Source organism: Dipodomys ordii, unplaced genomic scaffold, assembly GCF_000151885.1.
Source record: "Dipodomys ordii isolate 6190 unplaced genomic scaffold, Dord_2.0 Scaffold65, whole genome shotgun sequence".
Lineage (NCBI taxonomy): Eukaryota > Metazoa > Chordata > Mammalia > Rodentia > Heteromyidae > Dipodomys > Dipodomys ordii.
Window position 1 is genome coordinate 3,773,481 of NW_012267281.1, and position 16,421 is coordinate 3,789,901.

The 16,421-nt window shown below is 45.2% G+C and overlaps 1 protein-coding gene across 1 annotated transcript in view; it reads right to left on the reverse strand.

Moving 5' to 3' along the window:
* Nucleotides 1-2,000: 2,000 nt before the first annotated feature.
* LOC105990562 (DNA repair protein complementing XP-G cells-like) overlaps nucleotides 2,001-16,421 on the reverse strand; it is a 24,862-nt gene continuing 10,441 nt past the window's right edge. Inside the window, exons 7-15 of the mRNA XM_013022997.1 lie at nucleotides 13,669-13,876; nucleotides 12,264-13,358; nucleotides 8,640-8,875; nucleotides 8,215-8,334; nucleotides 7,871-8,084; nucleotides 6,580-6,724; nucleotides 4,003-4,203; nucleotides 3,327-3,411; nucleotides 2,001-2,608 (exon numbers count right to left, since the gene is read on the reverse strand). Of these exons, the coding sequence (XP_012878451.1) occupies nucleotides 2,060-2,608; nucleotides 3,327-3,411; nucleotides 4,003-4,203; nucleotides 6,580-6,724; nucleotides 7,871-8,084; nucleotides 8,215-8,334; nucleotides 8,640-8,875; nucleotides 12,264-13,358; nucleotides 13,669-13,876 (2,853 nt within the window). The 3' untranslated portion in view covers nucleotides 2,001-2,059. The remainder of the gene's footprint in view (nucleotides 2,609-3,326; nucleotides 3,412-4,002; nucleotides 4,204-6,579; nucleotides 6,725-7,870; nucleotides 8,085-8,214; nucleotides 8,335-8,639; nucleotides 8,876-12,263; nucleotides 13,359-13,668; nucleotides 13,877-16,421) is intronic.

Below are 16,421 nucleotides of genomic sequence, written 5' to 3' on the forward strand. Positions count from 1 at the left end.
TCCTAGCCAAGGGTTATTCTAAGACTCCGTGGCTATAATGTCATAAGAAATGGAGACCACCACTTTTTATGTCCCCTATCTGGGTGTGAATACTACGTGTGGAACCTGACAACTATACCAGCACGTGTGCAGCCCTGCTCTGCACGGAGGAATGAAGTAACTAGGAATCCTTGCTCTCTCCACTGAATAGACAAGCTGGGGCTGCTGTTCCTCGGATTCCTGCAGGTGGCCATGTAGACCTGTGTCTCATGGCCTGGGAAACACCCTCACCAGCCACTGAAAACATCTACCAGAGGTCACAAAACCCCACAATATGCACCCTGACGATGAGTACAACTTCTAAGAAACACTTCTGTGGTGAGTGCACGAGGCTCACTCAGGAGGCTGAGATCTGAAGATCATGGTTGCAAAGTGTGAGACCTTTCAAAAAGCAGAAAGTGGAGCTGTGGCCCAAATGGTCATGTTCTAAGCCTTGAGGGGAAAAAAAAATCTCAGGAACAGCACCCAGGCCACGAGTTCAAGCTCCAGGACCCACATCAAAAACACAAATTTACATACCATGATGTTCACAAAACTGAAGTGAGGTTACTAACGCACTGGATAGGACTAAAGATCAGGAAATCTAGTGTTAGTTGATCTTGTCAATAATCATTTAGATTTTAGGCCATTTACTTTGTCCCTTGACTTTATTTTAACAGGAATAATATAAAAGACACATGATATATTGGGGGGGGGGGAGGAATAGGTAGGAAACATTTCAGAAAAGCCAAATTCTAAATAATGTGAACTACAATATATAGGCATTAATCTGGGGCCAGATACTCTGTGTTTTACTTTTGTTGTTGTTGGTCCTCGGTCCTGAACTCTGGGCCTGGGCACTTCCCTCAGCTCTTCAGCTCAAGGCCAGCACTCTACCACTTGAGCCACAGTGCCACTTCCAGCTTTGTCTGCTTATGTGGTGCTGAGGAATGGAAGCCAGGGCCTTGTGTATGCAAGGCAAGCACTCTACCACTGAGACACCTTCCTATTACTTTTTTAAAAGAAAAAAATAATTACTTGACAAATAAAAGTCACCTATCTTTTGCAAGGAGCTATTTAAATACCTCATAAACCCCAATGCTGTCATGAACATGAGGACAATACACATTCCAATTACTCTGAACTGTTTAGACTAATACCTGCAGCTAGCCTCTGCTTCTGTTAGAACTTGAAACACACATATTCACACACACACACACACACACACACACACACACTCCTGTTAGACAGCTGTGAGAAAGCTGTCAGACGGCCAAGAATTGCACAGACAGTTGTCTGCTGAAGGGAGAGCCTTCCGGGAGCCAGGGACGCTGACATACAAGTATCACCAGTGCAGCTCCACCAACCTTGCATAAGTAGGGTTTGGGGGCTGGCCAGGCAGGCGGGCGTCGAGAAGTCAGAAGGAGCTCACAAGGCAGCAAAAGGCAGGTTAAAGCTTGAAAGAGACACACACTTCAGGCTTTTGATTGGTACTGATGATGAGTAACCCAAGTAGCACCCCTCTGCCAGCTCTTGTATAGCTCTCTGAGCCCAGATCCATCTGTATAGGAAGCCAGCCTCTGACTAGTGGTAGCTTAAAAGCTGATCTAGGGTTCAGGGGTCCCCGCACAGCCACTGCTCACAGGTGGTGTGACCCCCCCCCATTCAGCTTGTCTGACGACTGGTTAACCCCATGGCAAATATAGTCTCCAAATACGCCCCGGGAGCCAGGTTCTCTTGGAAGAAGAGCCCCGAGGGGCCATGGCCAGGGTAGGTAGTACTTCCGGTTGCTGGAAGTGCCACCTGCAGAATAACCGAGGGCCTTTCCTCTCGGGAGTCAGAGGAAAGCCGTCAGGAGTCCGTGCTGATCCATCCGCTCGCTCGCGCCTCTCCTTTCTCGGGTGTGGCCGGGGACGGAGGACAGGAGCCTGGGAAGGAGGCCTGGGAGCCAGGGACACACGGGACGGGACGGGGAGGCCATCTGTGGTCTGCACACTCGTTTATTCAGTCTTCAGTTCATTAGGAATGCCTGGCTTGCCGGCTAGGCTCTCCTCTTCCCTCCCCTTCTCCGGGTTCGCGGCTTCCCTGCCTTCCTCCCGAACACCGGGGTGGCAGTCACCAGGCCGGCCTGCGGCCTCGGATCCTCGTCGCCGCTGGAGCTGCCCGAGCTGCTGGCGCTCCGGGCGCGGGCGCTGGGGCCCGGGTCCCTCGGCAGGGCCGCCCTGGCCGCTCTGCCCGGCGGGGTGCTGGCCACGGGCGCCCCCGGAGCTTCCCCCAGAAACCCACCGGGCCCGTCCCCCGGCCGCCTCCCTCTCTTGGGGCGCGCGGGCCCTGCCGGGGTCTGGCCTGGGCCTCTCTTGCGGGCCGGCCCCGGGGCCTCGCTGGGTCCAGGCTCCCACTCTGGCTCCCACTCCAGCTCCGGCTCCAGCTCCAGCGCGGCGGCCGCGGCCTCCGCCTCCCCAGCCGCCTCCTCCCGCTCCTTCCTCAGCATGCAGGTCACCGCTCGGTGGAGCCGCCGGCTTCTGACCAGGGTGGCGTCTTGTTTTTCCTGTTGCGCTAATCTAAAGAAAGAGTCGATCCGGAGCTGCGTCTGAAAGTGAAACGGGCATCCTTCAGAACCCTCACGTCTGGGAACACCAACTCATGATCTCCCCCAAACCAGTTCCCGCCCAGTCAGTTCCCAACAACACCTACAGCAGTACCTGCGCACTGAACTCTAACCAGTTCTTAAGAATGGCTTAAGAAAGGATATCGTAGTCCAATCTTAATAGTGACATTTTAAAAAAGAACAAAAAACCTATTTTCTCCTTTTTTTCTTCTTTCCTTTTTTTCGTGTGTGTGTGTGTGTGCGTGCGTGTGTGTGTGTGTGTGTTAGTACCAGAGCTTGAATTCAGGGCCTTCTCTCATTTTTTTTGCCCAAAGCTAGTGTTCTACCACCATTTGAATCATACCTTCCACCACCATTTGAACCATACCTTCCACTCCCAGCTTTCTGCTGGCTAATTGGACAAGGGTCTCATGGACTTTTCCGTCTGGACTAGCTTCAAACTGAGATCCTCAGAACTTAGCCTCCTGATTAGAGGGATTACAGGCATGAGCCACCAGTGTCCACCTCACTTTCTCTTCTTCTGCTTCCCCTTGTTCTTTATCAAGGGATACACTCACCTCTGAGCCCCACACTACCCTTTGTTCTTTATCTAAAATCTCATTTAAAGACGTGTGCTAAATGCCCTAAAATGAAAGCGCTTACTGGCCCTTCGCAAATGCTTTCCTCCCCCTGGCCCTGGGGAGAGAGCCACCCTCATCACCTGTTGTGCATTCAGCTGCTTTAATACCGGAAACAGGGATTCGTCTGTTTTCGTCCTGTTCCAGCCAAAATACCGCTGACAAAACATGCGGGCAGTTAAGTCTTATAAAGTTTTTAAAGAGATGTAAATAAGTGATACATAAAAAAGCCCAAAGAATCACTTTTGATTACATTCCCCTTATCCCCAAAGATTTTTATATCTGTAAAGATTAAAATAACAGCTATAACAACACAAATTACTCACATATGATTATATTGTCATATGCTCTTAGCCTCCTAAAACAGAAGATTCTGTTCAAGAATACCAAGGAAACCTGACTGTGATAAAGGTTATTCCTATGGCATATTTCAGATATCCTATGTATTAAAGAGAAGTGTAACTTTTTAAACATCTACTCAAATGATAATTTAAAGGCAAAGAATGGAAAACCAGTAAGTTATCATAAGAACAAAACATCTCTTCTGTTCTTTCAGAATAAGTAACACTAATGTAAATGGGTCTATCTAAGAATGTGACACTACTCATTTCAAATGGAGATCCTCTTTAACACTAAGGAGCATGAAAAAGGAACTACAAAGAGATCTCAGAAAAACAGGACACTGGTGAAAAATTCATCTAAGTTCTACTCTATGAGCATTAAACCAAACACAGACAGGGCTCCAGAAACAAAGGATATTCTCGGATTCTCTCAAGGTCGGGTTTCCCCCACAGGAACGCAGCCTTGGAGTCGTCCACCACAGGCCTCAGGTAAGCTTCGGCGACTGCTGGGTTAGGAAAGCCAGGTGTGAGCTGCAACTTTCGTAACTTTTTTTTCACTTTGGTGTCATGAGGATTGGGTCTTATCTTCTTATTTTTTTGAGCCTCATGCCACCATTCTCTAGGAAGTAAAGGAAACAGTTACTTACAAAACACTGAGACATCACATGCACTGGAGATGACGAGGTACAAACAAAATGTTGAGAAATGTACATTTAAGTCCTAACTCCAACCCAAATTCTGTGATGGACAGACACTGATATTGCTAGTACTATCAGCCAGAGGTGACAGATGGAAAGCATTCACTGATGCCAGCTCTGTGCTTGGCCCTGTGTTGAACACTTTACATGTCCAATAATCACACAGGCAGAGTCCCACCATAAAGAAATACCTTGCTCAAGATTTCCTGGCTGAATTGATACAGGTAGTCAATAATCTTCTCCAGAGCCTGATTCATAACTACAGTACCACAATGTCACAAGTTCCCTGGGTTTCTTTCTCAGCAGCAAATGGAGGTGACATAGCTACACTACTCTCCTATAATCAAATACAATGAGGGATCTAAGAATATGTAGTAAAATGTAAAAATGTTTTAATGAAAAATATAACTCAACGTAGAGTATGATGCCAACTGTATAGAGGAGAGTATATGAATGAAAAATGAGAAAAAGAAGACATATTTTAAATAATAAAAATAGTAAAATCTATTATTTCCTATGTGCTAGGAAACATTCTAAGCAAGATTACCAGCTGCTCTTTTTTTATATTTTATCTTTTTTTTTTTTTAGCCAATCTAACACTAATCAAATATGGCAAGCTAAAGAAAGCTATGCCTTTGTGGTCATTCCTCCCATCAAGAAGTGGGGTCAGTAAAACTAATTGTGTTAACTGAGGTAAGCCACACTCAGAGAGAGAAATGGCTCATGCTTTCTCTCATTTGTGGAAACTAGACCTAAACTATCACTGGACATGATAACCAGGCATGCACCCACAGTCAAGCTAAGGGAAGATACCAATCCGGGAAGAACCCAGAGGGTAACTCTCCTGAGCATGTAAAATACTGTCTATCAAAATGAACTCCAGGAATGGAAACGCGTTATTTATGTTGTTGGTGATGGTGGTGATGTTTGTGTTTGTGTATGTGTTTTCCTTTTCTGATTCTTTGGGGGGGGGAGCCGGCTCAAAGGGAAGAGGGGCTCAAAAAGGGAAGGAGAAAGGGTGAACAAATATAATTATGGTATGGTATTCAGTATATGTTACATGGAAAACAAACTGTGTAACTTGTAAGCAGGAATGGGAGAGGAAAACTGGGAGAATACAAAGGAAGGGGTAACACTGTACAAAAAGAAATGCGCTCATTAAGCCGGGTGCCAGGGGCTCACGCCTGCAATCCTAGCTACTCAAGAGGCTGAGACCTGAAGATCGTGGTTCAAAGCCAGCTCAGGCAGGAAAGTTCATGAGACTCTTATCTCTTAATAAGCCACCAGAAAACTGGAAGTGGTGCTGTGTCAAGTGGTAGAGGCTTGTCTTGAGCTAACTAGCTCAGATACAGTGCCCAGGCACAGAGTTCAAGACCCTCGGTTGACAGGAAAAAAAAAAAGAAAAAAAGAAATGTGCTTGTTACCTGACTTATGAAATGGTGACCCTTCTGTACAATGGCTTAATTATATATAATAAAAAAAGGAGTGTGGTCAGGCAGGTTCAGTACCGACCAGAGTCCTGGAGACCTCCACATCCTGCCTGTGGGAGCACTTGCTCCTGAAAGCCTTTCCCATGCTCTGTGAAAGGCTGAGCCCATCAGCAGGTTTGGCAGGACCAGGTGGCCCCGGCACACTGCCGTCCTGTCTAGTCTCCCACCTGGCCCAGGGCCCTGTTCTGCAGCCCATGCATCAGCCACATGAAGCAGAGCCCTAGACCTGGCTGAACCTCTGATAGACTTGTGAGCAACATCAATGACTGCTGCTACTTGGAAACACTGAGTCTAAGGTAGTTTGTAAGGAACATAGCAACAACAACAATGACGAAAAGGCACACCACTAGGAAAATGAAAGCTGAAAGTGTGAGGATAATCCTCACCAGTCCATCCATGATGCAACCTAAGCAGCCTCTGCATCTGGGCTGGCTGTTTCATGTGCATCTAGAAGAGCTAATTCACAGTGGTTGTCTCAGCCTGGGCTTCCTCACTGATGAGGGAGTGCCATCTAGTGTTGAAAAGACTGATTGCAAACGAGAATCATCTTTTCTTGTTGCTTTTACAACTGTTTCCAAGAGAGTGAACCGGGGTTACACCTTTAATTCTCTCCCACTTTACTTGTGATTTTCACCTTGAAATAGTAATCATGACTGCCAGTCTGGAGAGCTGGTACAACACAATTGTGGACTGATCTAAAAGACTATTTCTCCTGAAAGTAAGGGGACCAGGAGCTCAACATGCAGGTGAAACACAGTCTGCAGGTACTTATGAACATATAAATAAAGAAACAGAGGGGAGACTCACGAGAACTTTAGGAGTGGGTCCAGGCCACGCCCTGGGAATTCATTGAGAATCTCCATGGCTGTCACACAGCCCACAGTGGGAATTCCTTCAGTGTAATCACTGCCAAGCAAATAGGCCAAATTTATTAGCTTGTTCCGGTCCAACCCTACAAGAATGACAATGATTAATTTTAGAAAGATACATTATTTAACATTTAGAAATGATCCATTACATAAAAGTAGCTTTTTTTTAATAGCACTGACAAGTTTTTAAGTTTTAATTAATTTTATTCACTTTCTACACTGACCTCCAAACTCACTTTTCTGGCCTGGCTCTCTGTGATCCACAGTCACAACTATCAATGCACCAAGTCCACATCCAAGACACAAAGTCTGACTTTCTCCTCCGGATCCCTAACTTACTGATGGCAAGTCCACTTAGGGTGCCCAGGATGTGACAGAGGCCTGGACTCCTCTCCTCACGTCCCATACCCAGTCTGTCCACACTCCTGTCTGTAAAACACCAGACTTCTCTCCATTCTGGTCTTTCCCTACTGTACGATGTCATCCCTGCTGTCTACCCTATTCCGTTCACTCTGGCATCCTTGCTTCCCTCGGACTATCTGAGCATGTTTCTGACTCAGAAATGCATTTGTTAGTTCCTCTGAGCTGCTCCTTGCTACAATATCAACTTACAGCATCAGGCCCCCCAAAGACCACCTGCAAACAAAATCTTTTCCAACAACTCTCAGAGACAGCACCGTGCACTGCTGTTACAGTTCATCTCTTTCCTGTTCTGTTTTCACCGTGGCACTCACTACCAATTGTCAAATTACTACACACACACACACACACACACACGCACACACACGCACACACACACACATACAAACAGTATATAGGTCTCATCTGTTTCTCCTACTAGACCATTTCATTCTCTGCCGCCTTCCTGCTATCTGGAACAAGTCTTGATAAGTGTCTCTCACTGTGTATTGGGTGGTTTATTAGAGAACTCAGGAGCAGGTCCAGTTCCCCAGCCCTCCTCCTTCCAATTTCTGGTTCATTCTGGAGATCTTAGGAAAACAGTCAACTAATGAATCAGAAGAGTAAGCTGCAGGAAAAGAACTAACATACTAAAATATTAACTTCTTTAGTCTAACATCAAAAGTTCTATTCCTCTACACAAGCAAGAGATAATGTTCATGAAAATTCACATGAACTACTATTCCTATTAATGTATCAAATTAGCTCTTTGGAAAGACAAACGTTCACAGAGCAAATTTCAGAGCCCTAACCACACCTTGAAGTCTTACCTAATTGGTTGTGGAAGTCCACATACTGGTAGTATTCTACAAACTTGTTTTTATTGAAGAAGTTCCTGTAGACATGCCGGGCTCCAAACAGCCAGATGTCACTGTCATCGGTGATGGTCCCAGCGGTCTGATCTGTGAGGTCCAGAATGGCGCACTGGGCCTCGGCCTCCATGGGAGCCTGGATGTAGGGGACTCCGAACAGACGCAGAAGTTCCTGTGGGAAAGATGGCAACAAGACACACTTCAGACTTGGGCCACATGGGGAGCAGGCTCAAAGACCAGTCAGTGGTCTCCAAGGGGGATTGGGGATCAGGCCTGTAGAGGCCAGAGCTGCCCATACCTACCTGGCTTTCCAGAAACATCTGTCCTGTTACAGTGGCAGCGATCCGTTCTTGCTGCTGCTTTTGAGCATTCAGTGAATTCTGTTCTGTTAAAAGGTTGCTTTCCAGGGTTTCCAATTCGTCCTACAAAATAATTTTTCATTTGTAGATAATTATATTAACAATCCAAATAACATTCATTTGTTACAAAAGCTCACAATTAGCCTAGCTGAAATTACCAATAAGCCTTTTCTCTTTAGGAAGTATTCCATCCAGGTTTTTGAGGAAGACTCTTAATACCTTAACAAGCTCCCTCACTACATCACATGGAAGGCGGGCCTGGTAGCCTACATTAAAAAGGAGTCATTAGCCATAAGAAGATGCACTATAAACAGTAAATATTCTAAAGTCTTCCTTGCCAGTGTTAAAACACGATGGTACATTATTACCAAATTAATATCTTGCCATTCATTAGACCCGTCATCTGCATCGTTGTCAGCTTCACTGTGAGCCTGGACGTCCTGGTTCTCACTTTCAGAGTCGTCCTGCTCGCTGCCAACAGTGACTTCTTTCTCCTCAGTTCCTCTCCCTTCCTCTTCCCATTCAGAAGGAGGGCTAGAAGCTTCAGGCAATTCAGTTTGAAGTTCACCATCACTAATGACACTCTGTACTTCAATGAAACTTCCTGTACCGAAATAACAAGGTCACTTTATCTACAACAAACATTACTGTCATCTCAAAATCACCAAGAGCTTTCTGAAGCATCATGGAAAATGTGGCACCCAATTAGATTTGAATAGAACAGAAAACATACAATATATTACTATTAAACACATTTAATCACAATGCCTATAACTTCAAAACAAGCCTTTTCTAGTAGATAAACTGTCTTTAAAAGAACCAAATGCTCAGACTTGCATAGAGGATTCTTTATACAAACAGGCTCTAAGTTAACTTTAATATGTTTTAAAATTCCAAAAGGACCAGGTGCCAATGGCTTATGCCTGTAATCCTAGCTACTCAGAAAGCTGAGATCTGAGGATCGTGGTTTGAAGCAGCCCTTACAGGAAAGTCTGTGAGACTTTTCTCTCAAATAGATGACTCAGAAAAAGCCAGAAGTGGTGCTGTGGCTCAAGTGGTAGAGCACTAGCCTTGAGCAAAAAGAAGCTCAGGGATAGTGTCCAGGTTGAGTTCAAGCCTTAGAACTGCACAAAAATAAAAATATAAATAAACACATCTAATTAATAAAGTTCCAAAAGATTGGTTATTAAAGTATATAAACAATCATGAAGGCTGTGAAAACATGTTTTTAGACTAATTCACTATGAATACAGTAAAAAATAAAGTTGAGAGACGCCCAGCAATTACTCAGGAGAAATAGCTTTTCCTCTCCCTTTTCCTCTTCCTTAAAATAAAAAATAAAAAAACCTAGGTTCCCTTCATTCCTTTCAGAGTCCTGTGCAGGTGGATCTGAGGAGACAGTGGGGACAGAGGAGAGCCAGTGTGGTGAGAGACACACAAAGGTATAGTAGATAAGCAAATACATCCAAGATTCTGGGAGCAGTTTCCCAACCTTAGGAAAACTGAAAAGAAAGAGGAGGCTGCACTAACAACCCAGGAATGTCAGGTCAACTAATAGATTTTAAGATAAAGACAGACCTAGAATAAAAATTGATGTGTTACAGACATGTGTGTATATGTATGTCCTGGCTCTGAGGAATGAGGAGCCCACTTAGCATTAGTTCATGGTTTCTAAACACCAATGTGATGCTTCTCTTAAAAAGCCAGGGATCGTCCATGAAACTATGATCCAGGCCTAGCGCAATCAGCCGAAGATGCGCCTGGAACCTCCTGCTAGAGATGAGGCTCAAAATATATTGTCAACAGCCACAGGAGCCTGCTTAGAGGGGCGTCCTCTGGCCAAAGCTAGGACAATCCAAGTGACAAAGTAAACTTTGATAGTGTTTTGTTGTAGCTCGATGAGTAAAACAGGAATCCAGGAGTCGGTGCTGACAAACCATAACAGAAGGGAAAGATCTTCTTTATAGTGGATGCCAGCAAATAAATGCATTGGGAATGAAGGAGTTGGAAAACCACCATTGGGCAACCATCATAGCAACAACTTAGACATCACCAGAGGATGCTAACACATAAAGGTGCCACCAAACACCTTTCCATAAAATATGCACTGATTATAAAGCAGAAGTAGTAACTTTACAACATAAAAACTGGCAGACACTGGGACTGTGTGTGTGAAGTCTATCCTTATCAGTCAGTTATGGTCTGTACAGTCACTTGAATCAGCAACTAAGGAGTCACTGCTCCCAGATAGAAACAATGTGTATTTCATACATGCGGTCTTACATCCTGTCACTACTCCCCTCGGCAGGTTTATTTACAAGAGCCTGAGCTGAGAAGCACTAGGTGACCTGCCTAAGGTACTCTTATAAAGGGAGCAGGAAGGGGAGTACACCGCAGGGCTTGCTCCAGGATCTTCCCGTCCAGACCACTGCAGCTGCCTCTGGTTATCTCTGCAGGAGACCAAAAGGCAGAGCTTCTCCTTGTTTGGTCTCAGCGGTGACAGAGAGATAACTCAAATTTTATTCATTTCCTAGCTCTGCAAATGACCACAAAGGCCCCCCAAATACCAGTGATTTTATTGACTCAGAGTGATTCTGAAACTGTAATTAAATTTCAGTAAACAAGCAAATATAGAGTCTACAAGGATCGAGGCCCCAGCAGTATGCACGTGCACACACATACAGGTCGACATAATCTGACCAGCCAAATGCGTCTCTGCCAGAGACAACAAAGATAGTAGATAGTATGGAAAAAGTCCTGAGTGAAACCAGAATGTTTAGTCATCCACTTTTTAAGTTGGGAATTCTTTTAAAATAAAAAGTTTTAAAAAAAATCTAAAGAAAAACTCAGGCCAGGGGCTGGGAAGGTAGCTCAGTGGTAGAGTGCTTGCCTTGCATTCATGAATTCCTGAATTCGATTTCTTAATACCATATAAGCAGAAAAAGCTGGAAGTGGTGCTGTGGCTCAAGGGTAGAGCGCTAGCCTTGAGCTAAAGAGCTTAGGAACAGCGCCAAGGCCCCAGAGTTCAGGTCCCATGACCTACCAAAAAAAAAAAAAAAAAACTCAGGCCAGGCGCTGTGTAATCCTGGCTACTCAGGAGACTGAGATCTGAGGATCACCGTTCAAAGCCAGCCCGAGCAGCAAAGTCTATGAGATTCTTATCTCTAACAAACTACTCAGAAGAAGCCAGAAGTAGCATTATGGCTCAAGTGGTAAAGTGCCTTAAACACAAGGAGGCTTAGGGACAGCTCCCAGGCCCTGAGTTCAAGCCCCGGAACCAGCAAGAAAAAAAAAAAAAAAACAGCTTTCTAACCAGGATTTCCATGTCTTTAAAGACAACGAGGAAAAGCCAGCCCAGGTACAAAAGTCCATGAGACTCTTCTTTTTTTTTTTTTTTGGTCGGGTCGGTCGGGGGGCTTGAACTCTGGGCTTGGGCGCCATCCCTGCGCTCTTCAGCTCAAGGCGAGCACCTGAGCCACAGTGCCACTTCTTGTTTTCTAGTGGTTTATTGGAGATAAGAGTCTTACGGACTTTCCTGCTCAGGCTGGCTTTGAACCCATGATCCTCAGATCTCAGCCTCCTGAGTAGCTAGGATTATAGGTGTAAGCCACCGGCACCCAGCCCATGAGACTCTTATTTCCAATAAACCACCAGAAAACTGGAAGTGGTGCTGTGGCTCAAGTGGTAGAGGCTCACCTTGAGCTGAAGAGCTCAGGGACAGTGCCCAGGCCCTGAGTTCAAGCCCCACCATCGACGAAGGACAGGACAGGACAGGACAGGAAAGGACAGGAAAGGAAAGGAAGACAATGAGAACAGCACAGCAAAGCAGGAGAGGTTGTGGGTCCTGGTTGTGGGCCTAGGGAAGGTCATTTCACCTTTCTTCCTGCTTTTTTCATTGGCAAAACATGGAACTGGCTATGCTATTGGGTCTCCCAGTTCCCAGGGGCTTGAGTTGCTACCCTTCCACCTCGGCGAAGAGGCCCAGCACCTACCATCAGACTCGCTGTCCTCCGAGCCCATGTCCGCTGCTCCCGAGGACTCTGGAACTGAAGTTACCTCCAGGCCGCTCGGCTCCTCAATGATGGTCAGAGAACCTCCTTGTTCTTCAGCACTGGGTTGTCTGTCCTTTTCTAAGGCACCTCTTGCATCTGAAGGGGGGCTGACAGTGTCCCTCGCTTCCTGTAACGTGACAGTGCCATCGGCTTTAGGAGCAGGATTTTGTCCACCTTCCATTTCATCATCACTTGAGAGAAAAGAGGGGCTGTATTTACTCTCAGATGGGTCCAGGTCTTTCAGTCGCTCAAGCTCTTTGGTGTGCGGGTCTCTCCTTTCTTCAGAATTTGTGCTCGTTAGAAGTGGTGGCGAGGTGCTGAGTACATCACTGTGTGGAATCTCTGTGCATCCCACAGAGCATGGGCCTTTTGTGTCCTCAACCACCGACCCATGGCTGCTCTGAGAGGCCTCATTTGCCACATGAGGAGGCGATGTTTGTCCTTTTGGAATATGAGAATCATTATCTTGATGAGAAATAGTAGTCAGCACGGGCGCTGAGTCCCTCTGCTCCTGCTCATTGTTGCTGCCAGTTGCCTGCTTCTCCACGGCATTCATGCTGGCTGCCGGGCAGACAGTGGTAAGCAAAACTCCTTCTCCATCCTTCGCTCCAAGTCCAGCCCCACCGTCCTCACTGGGCCTGTTTTTGAGCAGTGCTCTCTCCCCTGGTCCTCCTGTCGGCACCTCTTCCCCAGCACACACCAGCACCTCGTCATCATCCTCATCAAGAACTCTCCGAATAGCAGAGAGAGTCCGAGGGGACATGGAGCCTTGCTCTGCCAGGGACCCCGCGGCTCTCTCCCTATGCACCCGTCCACCTCCACCTCCACTTTCCAGCTCCTCTTCAGAGCTGCTTCCCAGCATGGCAGCCTGCAGAGCTAGCAAAGTTCTTGGAGAGGGAGGGGCCCCATCAGGCTCTCTCTCTGGCTTTGGTATGTCACAGGGAGGTGGCTTCTTCTCAAAAGACATGCTGTGCATTCTGCTGGAAGACGGAAGAGACTCTGAATCCATTTCAACACCTTTCTTGGCTTGAATACCTTAAGAAAAATGAAAGCATTACTACTTAGTTCGACAGTGTGATATGTGATACTGTGCTTCTAGTAAGATGAACAAGAGAATTCTGGTTCCTATAAAGAAAGATATAAATTTTAACTAGTGACTAAGAGTTCATTCACAAGTTAATTTTGAAGTGGGCTGGCATTATAGTAGTTCATTCATATCTATACACAATGTCATTACTTAAGCTAGACTTTGTTGGAATCACTCGTGGATGGTAGGATATCAAATTCAGAACTGCAACCTATCTTTTGGATTTTTAGCTGTCAAGTAAATGGCAGTGCCTAGTACCTTTGATCAGGATGTAGTGAGAGGTGTCTTCTGAGACTACTCTCCTCGACTCTACCTCCTTGAAGAAGCCCCCTTCATCTTCATATTGCCTCTGGATTTGTCCTGAGTGCTGCTGATTCATTTCCCTCTGGACATTTTCTATCTGTTGGTTTAGGTAGTTTTTTTTGAGCAAGCCTTTTAGTTGATACTGTGAAAAGTCATCCGACTCCTAAAGGCAAAATAAACAAATTATTTTACTTCCACTGCAGATAATATCATTATTTTTACCTCCAAAAGAGGACAAAGAGTAATTGCCTTTTTTCACTAGTGGTCATTTTCATAGTATAAAAGTAATCTTTAGACTGGGTGCTGGTGGCCCATGTGTGTAATCCTAGCTACTCAGAGGCTGAGATCTGAGGATCACAGTTCAAAGCCAGCCCAGGTAGGAAAGGCTTTGTTAAACTCTTATCTCCAATTAATCACCAGAAAACTGGATGTTCAAAAACTGTGGTTCAAAGTGGTAGCAAGCTAGCTTTGAGCAAAAGAGCTCAAGGACCACGCCCAGGCCAACAACAACAACAACAAAAGTAATCTTTAAAACAAAAAGAAATTAGAAAAATTGCTTATTATTTAATCCTTTCATCAAAAACCATTTTCTGAGTATGTTATAAATAACAGTGTTATGACATTTGAATTATCTTCCAGAATGCAAGCAAGTATGATAACTTAAAAAAAAACAACTTGTATTATCATTGGCCTATAGAAGATGCAGCTAAACCATGGTTGTCACCATCATTAATTTGTTATCATTTCCAAAGTATTTTCCATAATGGATATTCTCCTAAGTACTTTTCATAAACTACTTCAATTATTCTTGCAAGCCTCCTATGAGACATATTATCTCTATTCTACATGGAGGAAATTGAAACATCAATTGCTTAAGTAATCTCTAGAGTCACATGGCTAATAAATGGTAAATCTGGGATCAAGAGCAGACTGATTTATACTTGAATCTATTACTATTATGATCATTAATATGACTGCTTATCACTACTGCTGTCAGTGTCACACCTGCACAGGGCACAGGTGATATAAAAGTCTGCCTGGATGACTCAGAGCCGCTACTCCATCAGTAGTCTATGCAGGGTGCTCCAATTCCATACTGCTCAAAACACTACATACCCTAGCGATACTGTGGTTTGCAGTGGGGACCTCCTGTGGACCTGGGGGCACCCCAGAGAATGAGGAGAACTCCTCCCCACTACCAGCACAACCTTGGGCACTCTCAAGAGCCCAGGCAAGCCAAACTGAGAGTATTGGAAAAAGTGACAGTCACAGTGAGAATCTCAACCCCCACTGAAGAAAACCTACATCAGAGAATTGGCGCTCGTCTTCACAACAATGCCCAAAATGCATAAGGCCCAGTTCACCTCCCTGTGGAAGACCACTCTGGGGAGCAGGGCTGCAAGATGTGTGGGAAGTCACCTGTACGCAACGCTGCTCCAGGATGAGGCCCAGCCTTGGAGGCACCCTCCCTCATAGTTAGCGTTTTCTTATATTCATATTCTACATGGAAAAATGGAAGAGAATTGTGGGGGGAAATGCACCCTATTTTTTTCTATTCCTCTCTATTTTTCACATCAACTTAATATTCAAAAGTCTACAGGAAATTTTTAAAAAGCACTAAAGCCTTACTCATTAGGGGTAAAATAGAAATACAGGTGGTGACAGTAGAGATGGAAGTAGAACTGATGCAGAGAATAATTAACAGCAGCATGAACTAGGTGGTCACTGGTAACAAGACCAGAAGACATACACAGCAACCCCACCACACACCAGCCCTGCTCCAGTCTCCCTGGCCATAGCAATCCCATTCCCACTGTCCAAAAGGAAAGAAAACATGGAAATCCAACATCTTCCTGGGCAGAGCAGAGGAAAATATACCTGGAATTTCAGGCCAAGACATATTTTGCCACTGTATTAAATTGTATATTATCACTAGTTTATTATTTTACAGATTTATCATTTATCACTATCATTTATCTATCCTTTAACATTATTTTATAGATAATGTATATTAAGGTTTAAAATAACTGCTAGAAACTAACTGAAGAACTGAATCACAAAGCACTTAGTAGGCTTTTAGTATAGGAAAGCAGCTGAGCTTCCTGCTGAGCTGAGAAGTTTAGCATGTTTTATTGTTAAGAATCATGAAGTGAGGGGCTGGGAAGGTGGCTCAGTGGTAGAGCGCTTGCCTTGCATGCATGAGGCCCTGGGTTCGATTCCTCAGCACCACATAAGCAGAAAGAAAAAAGCCGGAAGTGGCGCTGTGGCTCAAGTGGTAGAGTGCTAGCCTTGATCTGAAGAGCTGGGGAACAGAGCCCAGGTCCAGAGTTCAGGCCCCACAACAGGATCCCCACCCCCCAAAAAAAGAACCATGAAGTGAGCTGGATGCGGGTGGCTCTTGCCTAAAATCCTAGCTAGTCAGGAGGCTGGAATGTAAGGATCACAGTTCAAAGCCAGCCAGTGCATAAGTCCATGAGCCAATTATCTCCAATTTACCACCAAAAAGAGAGGAGAACTGTGGCTCAAGTGGTACAGTGCTAGCATTGAGCTCCAAGACCAGCACATACACAAAAAGAACTATGAGGTCTGGGAAGGTGGCTCAGTGGTAGAGTACTTGCCTTGCATGCCTGAGGCCCTGGGTTTGATTCCTCAGCACCACATAAGCAAAAAGAAAAAATCCGGAAGTGGCGCTGTGGCTCAAGTGGTAG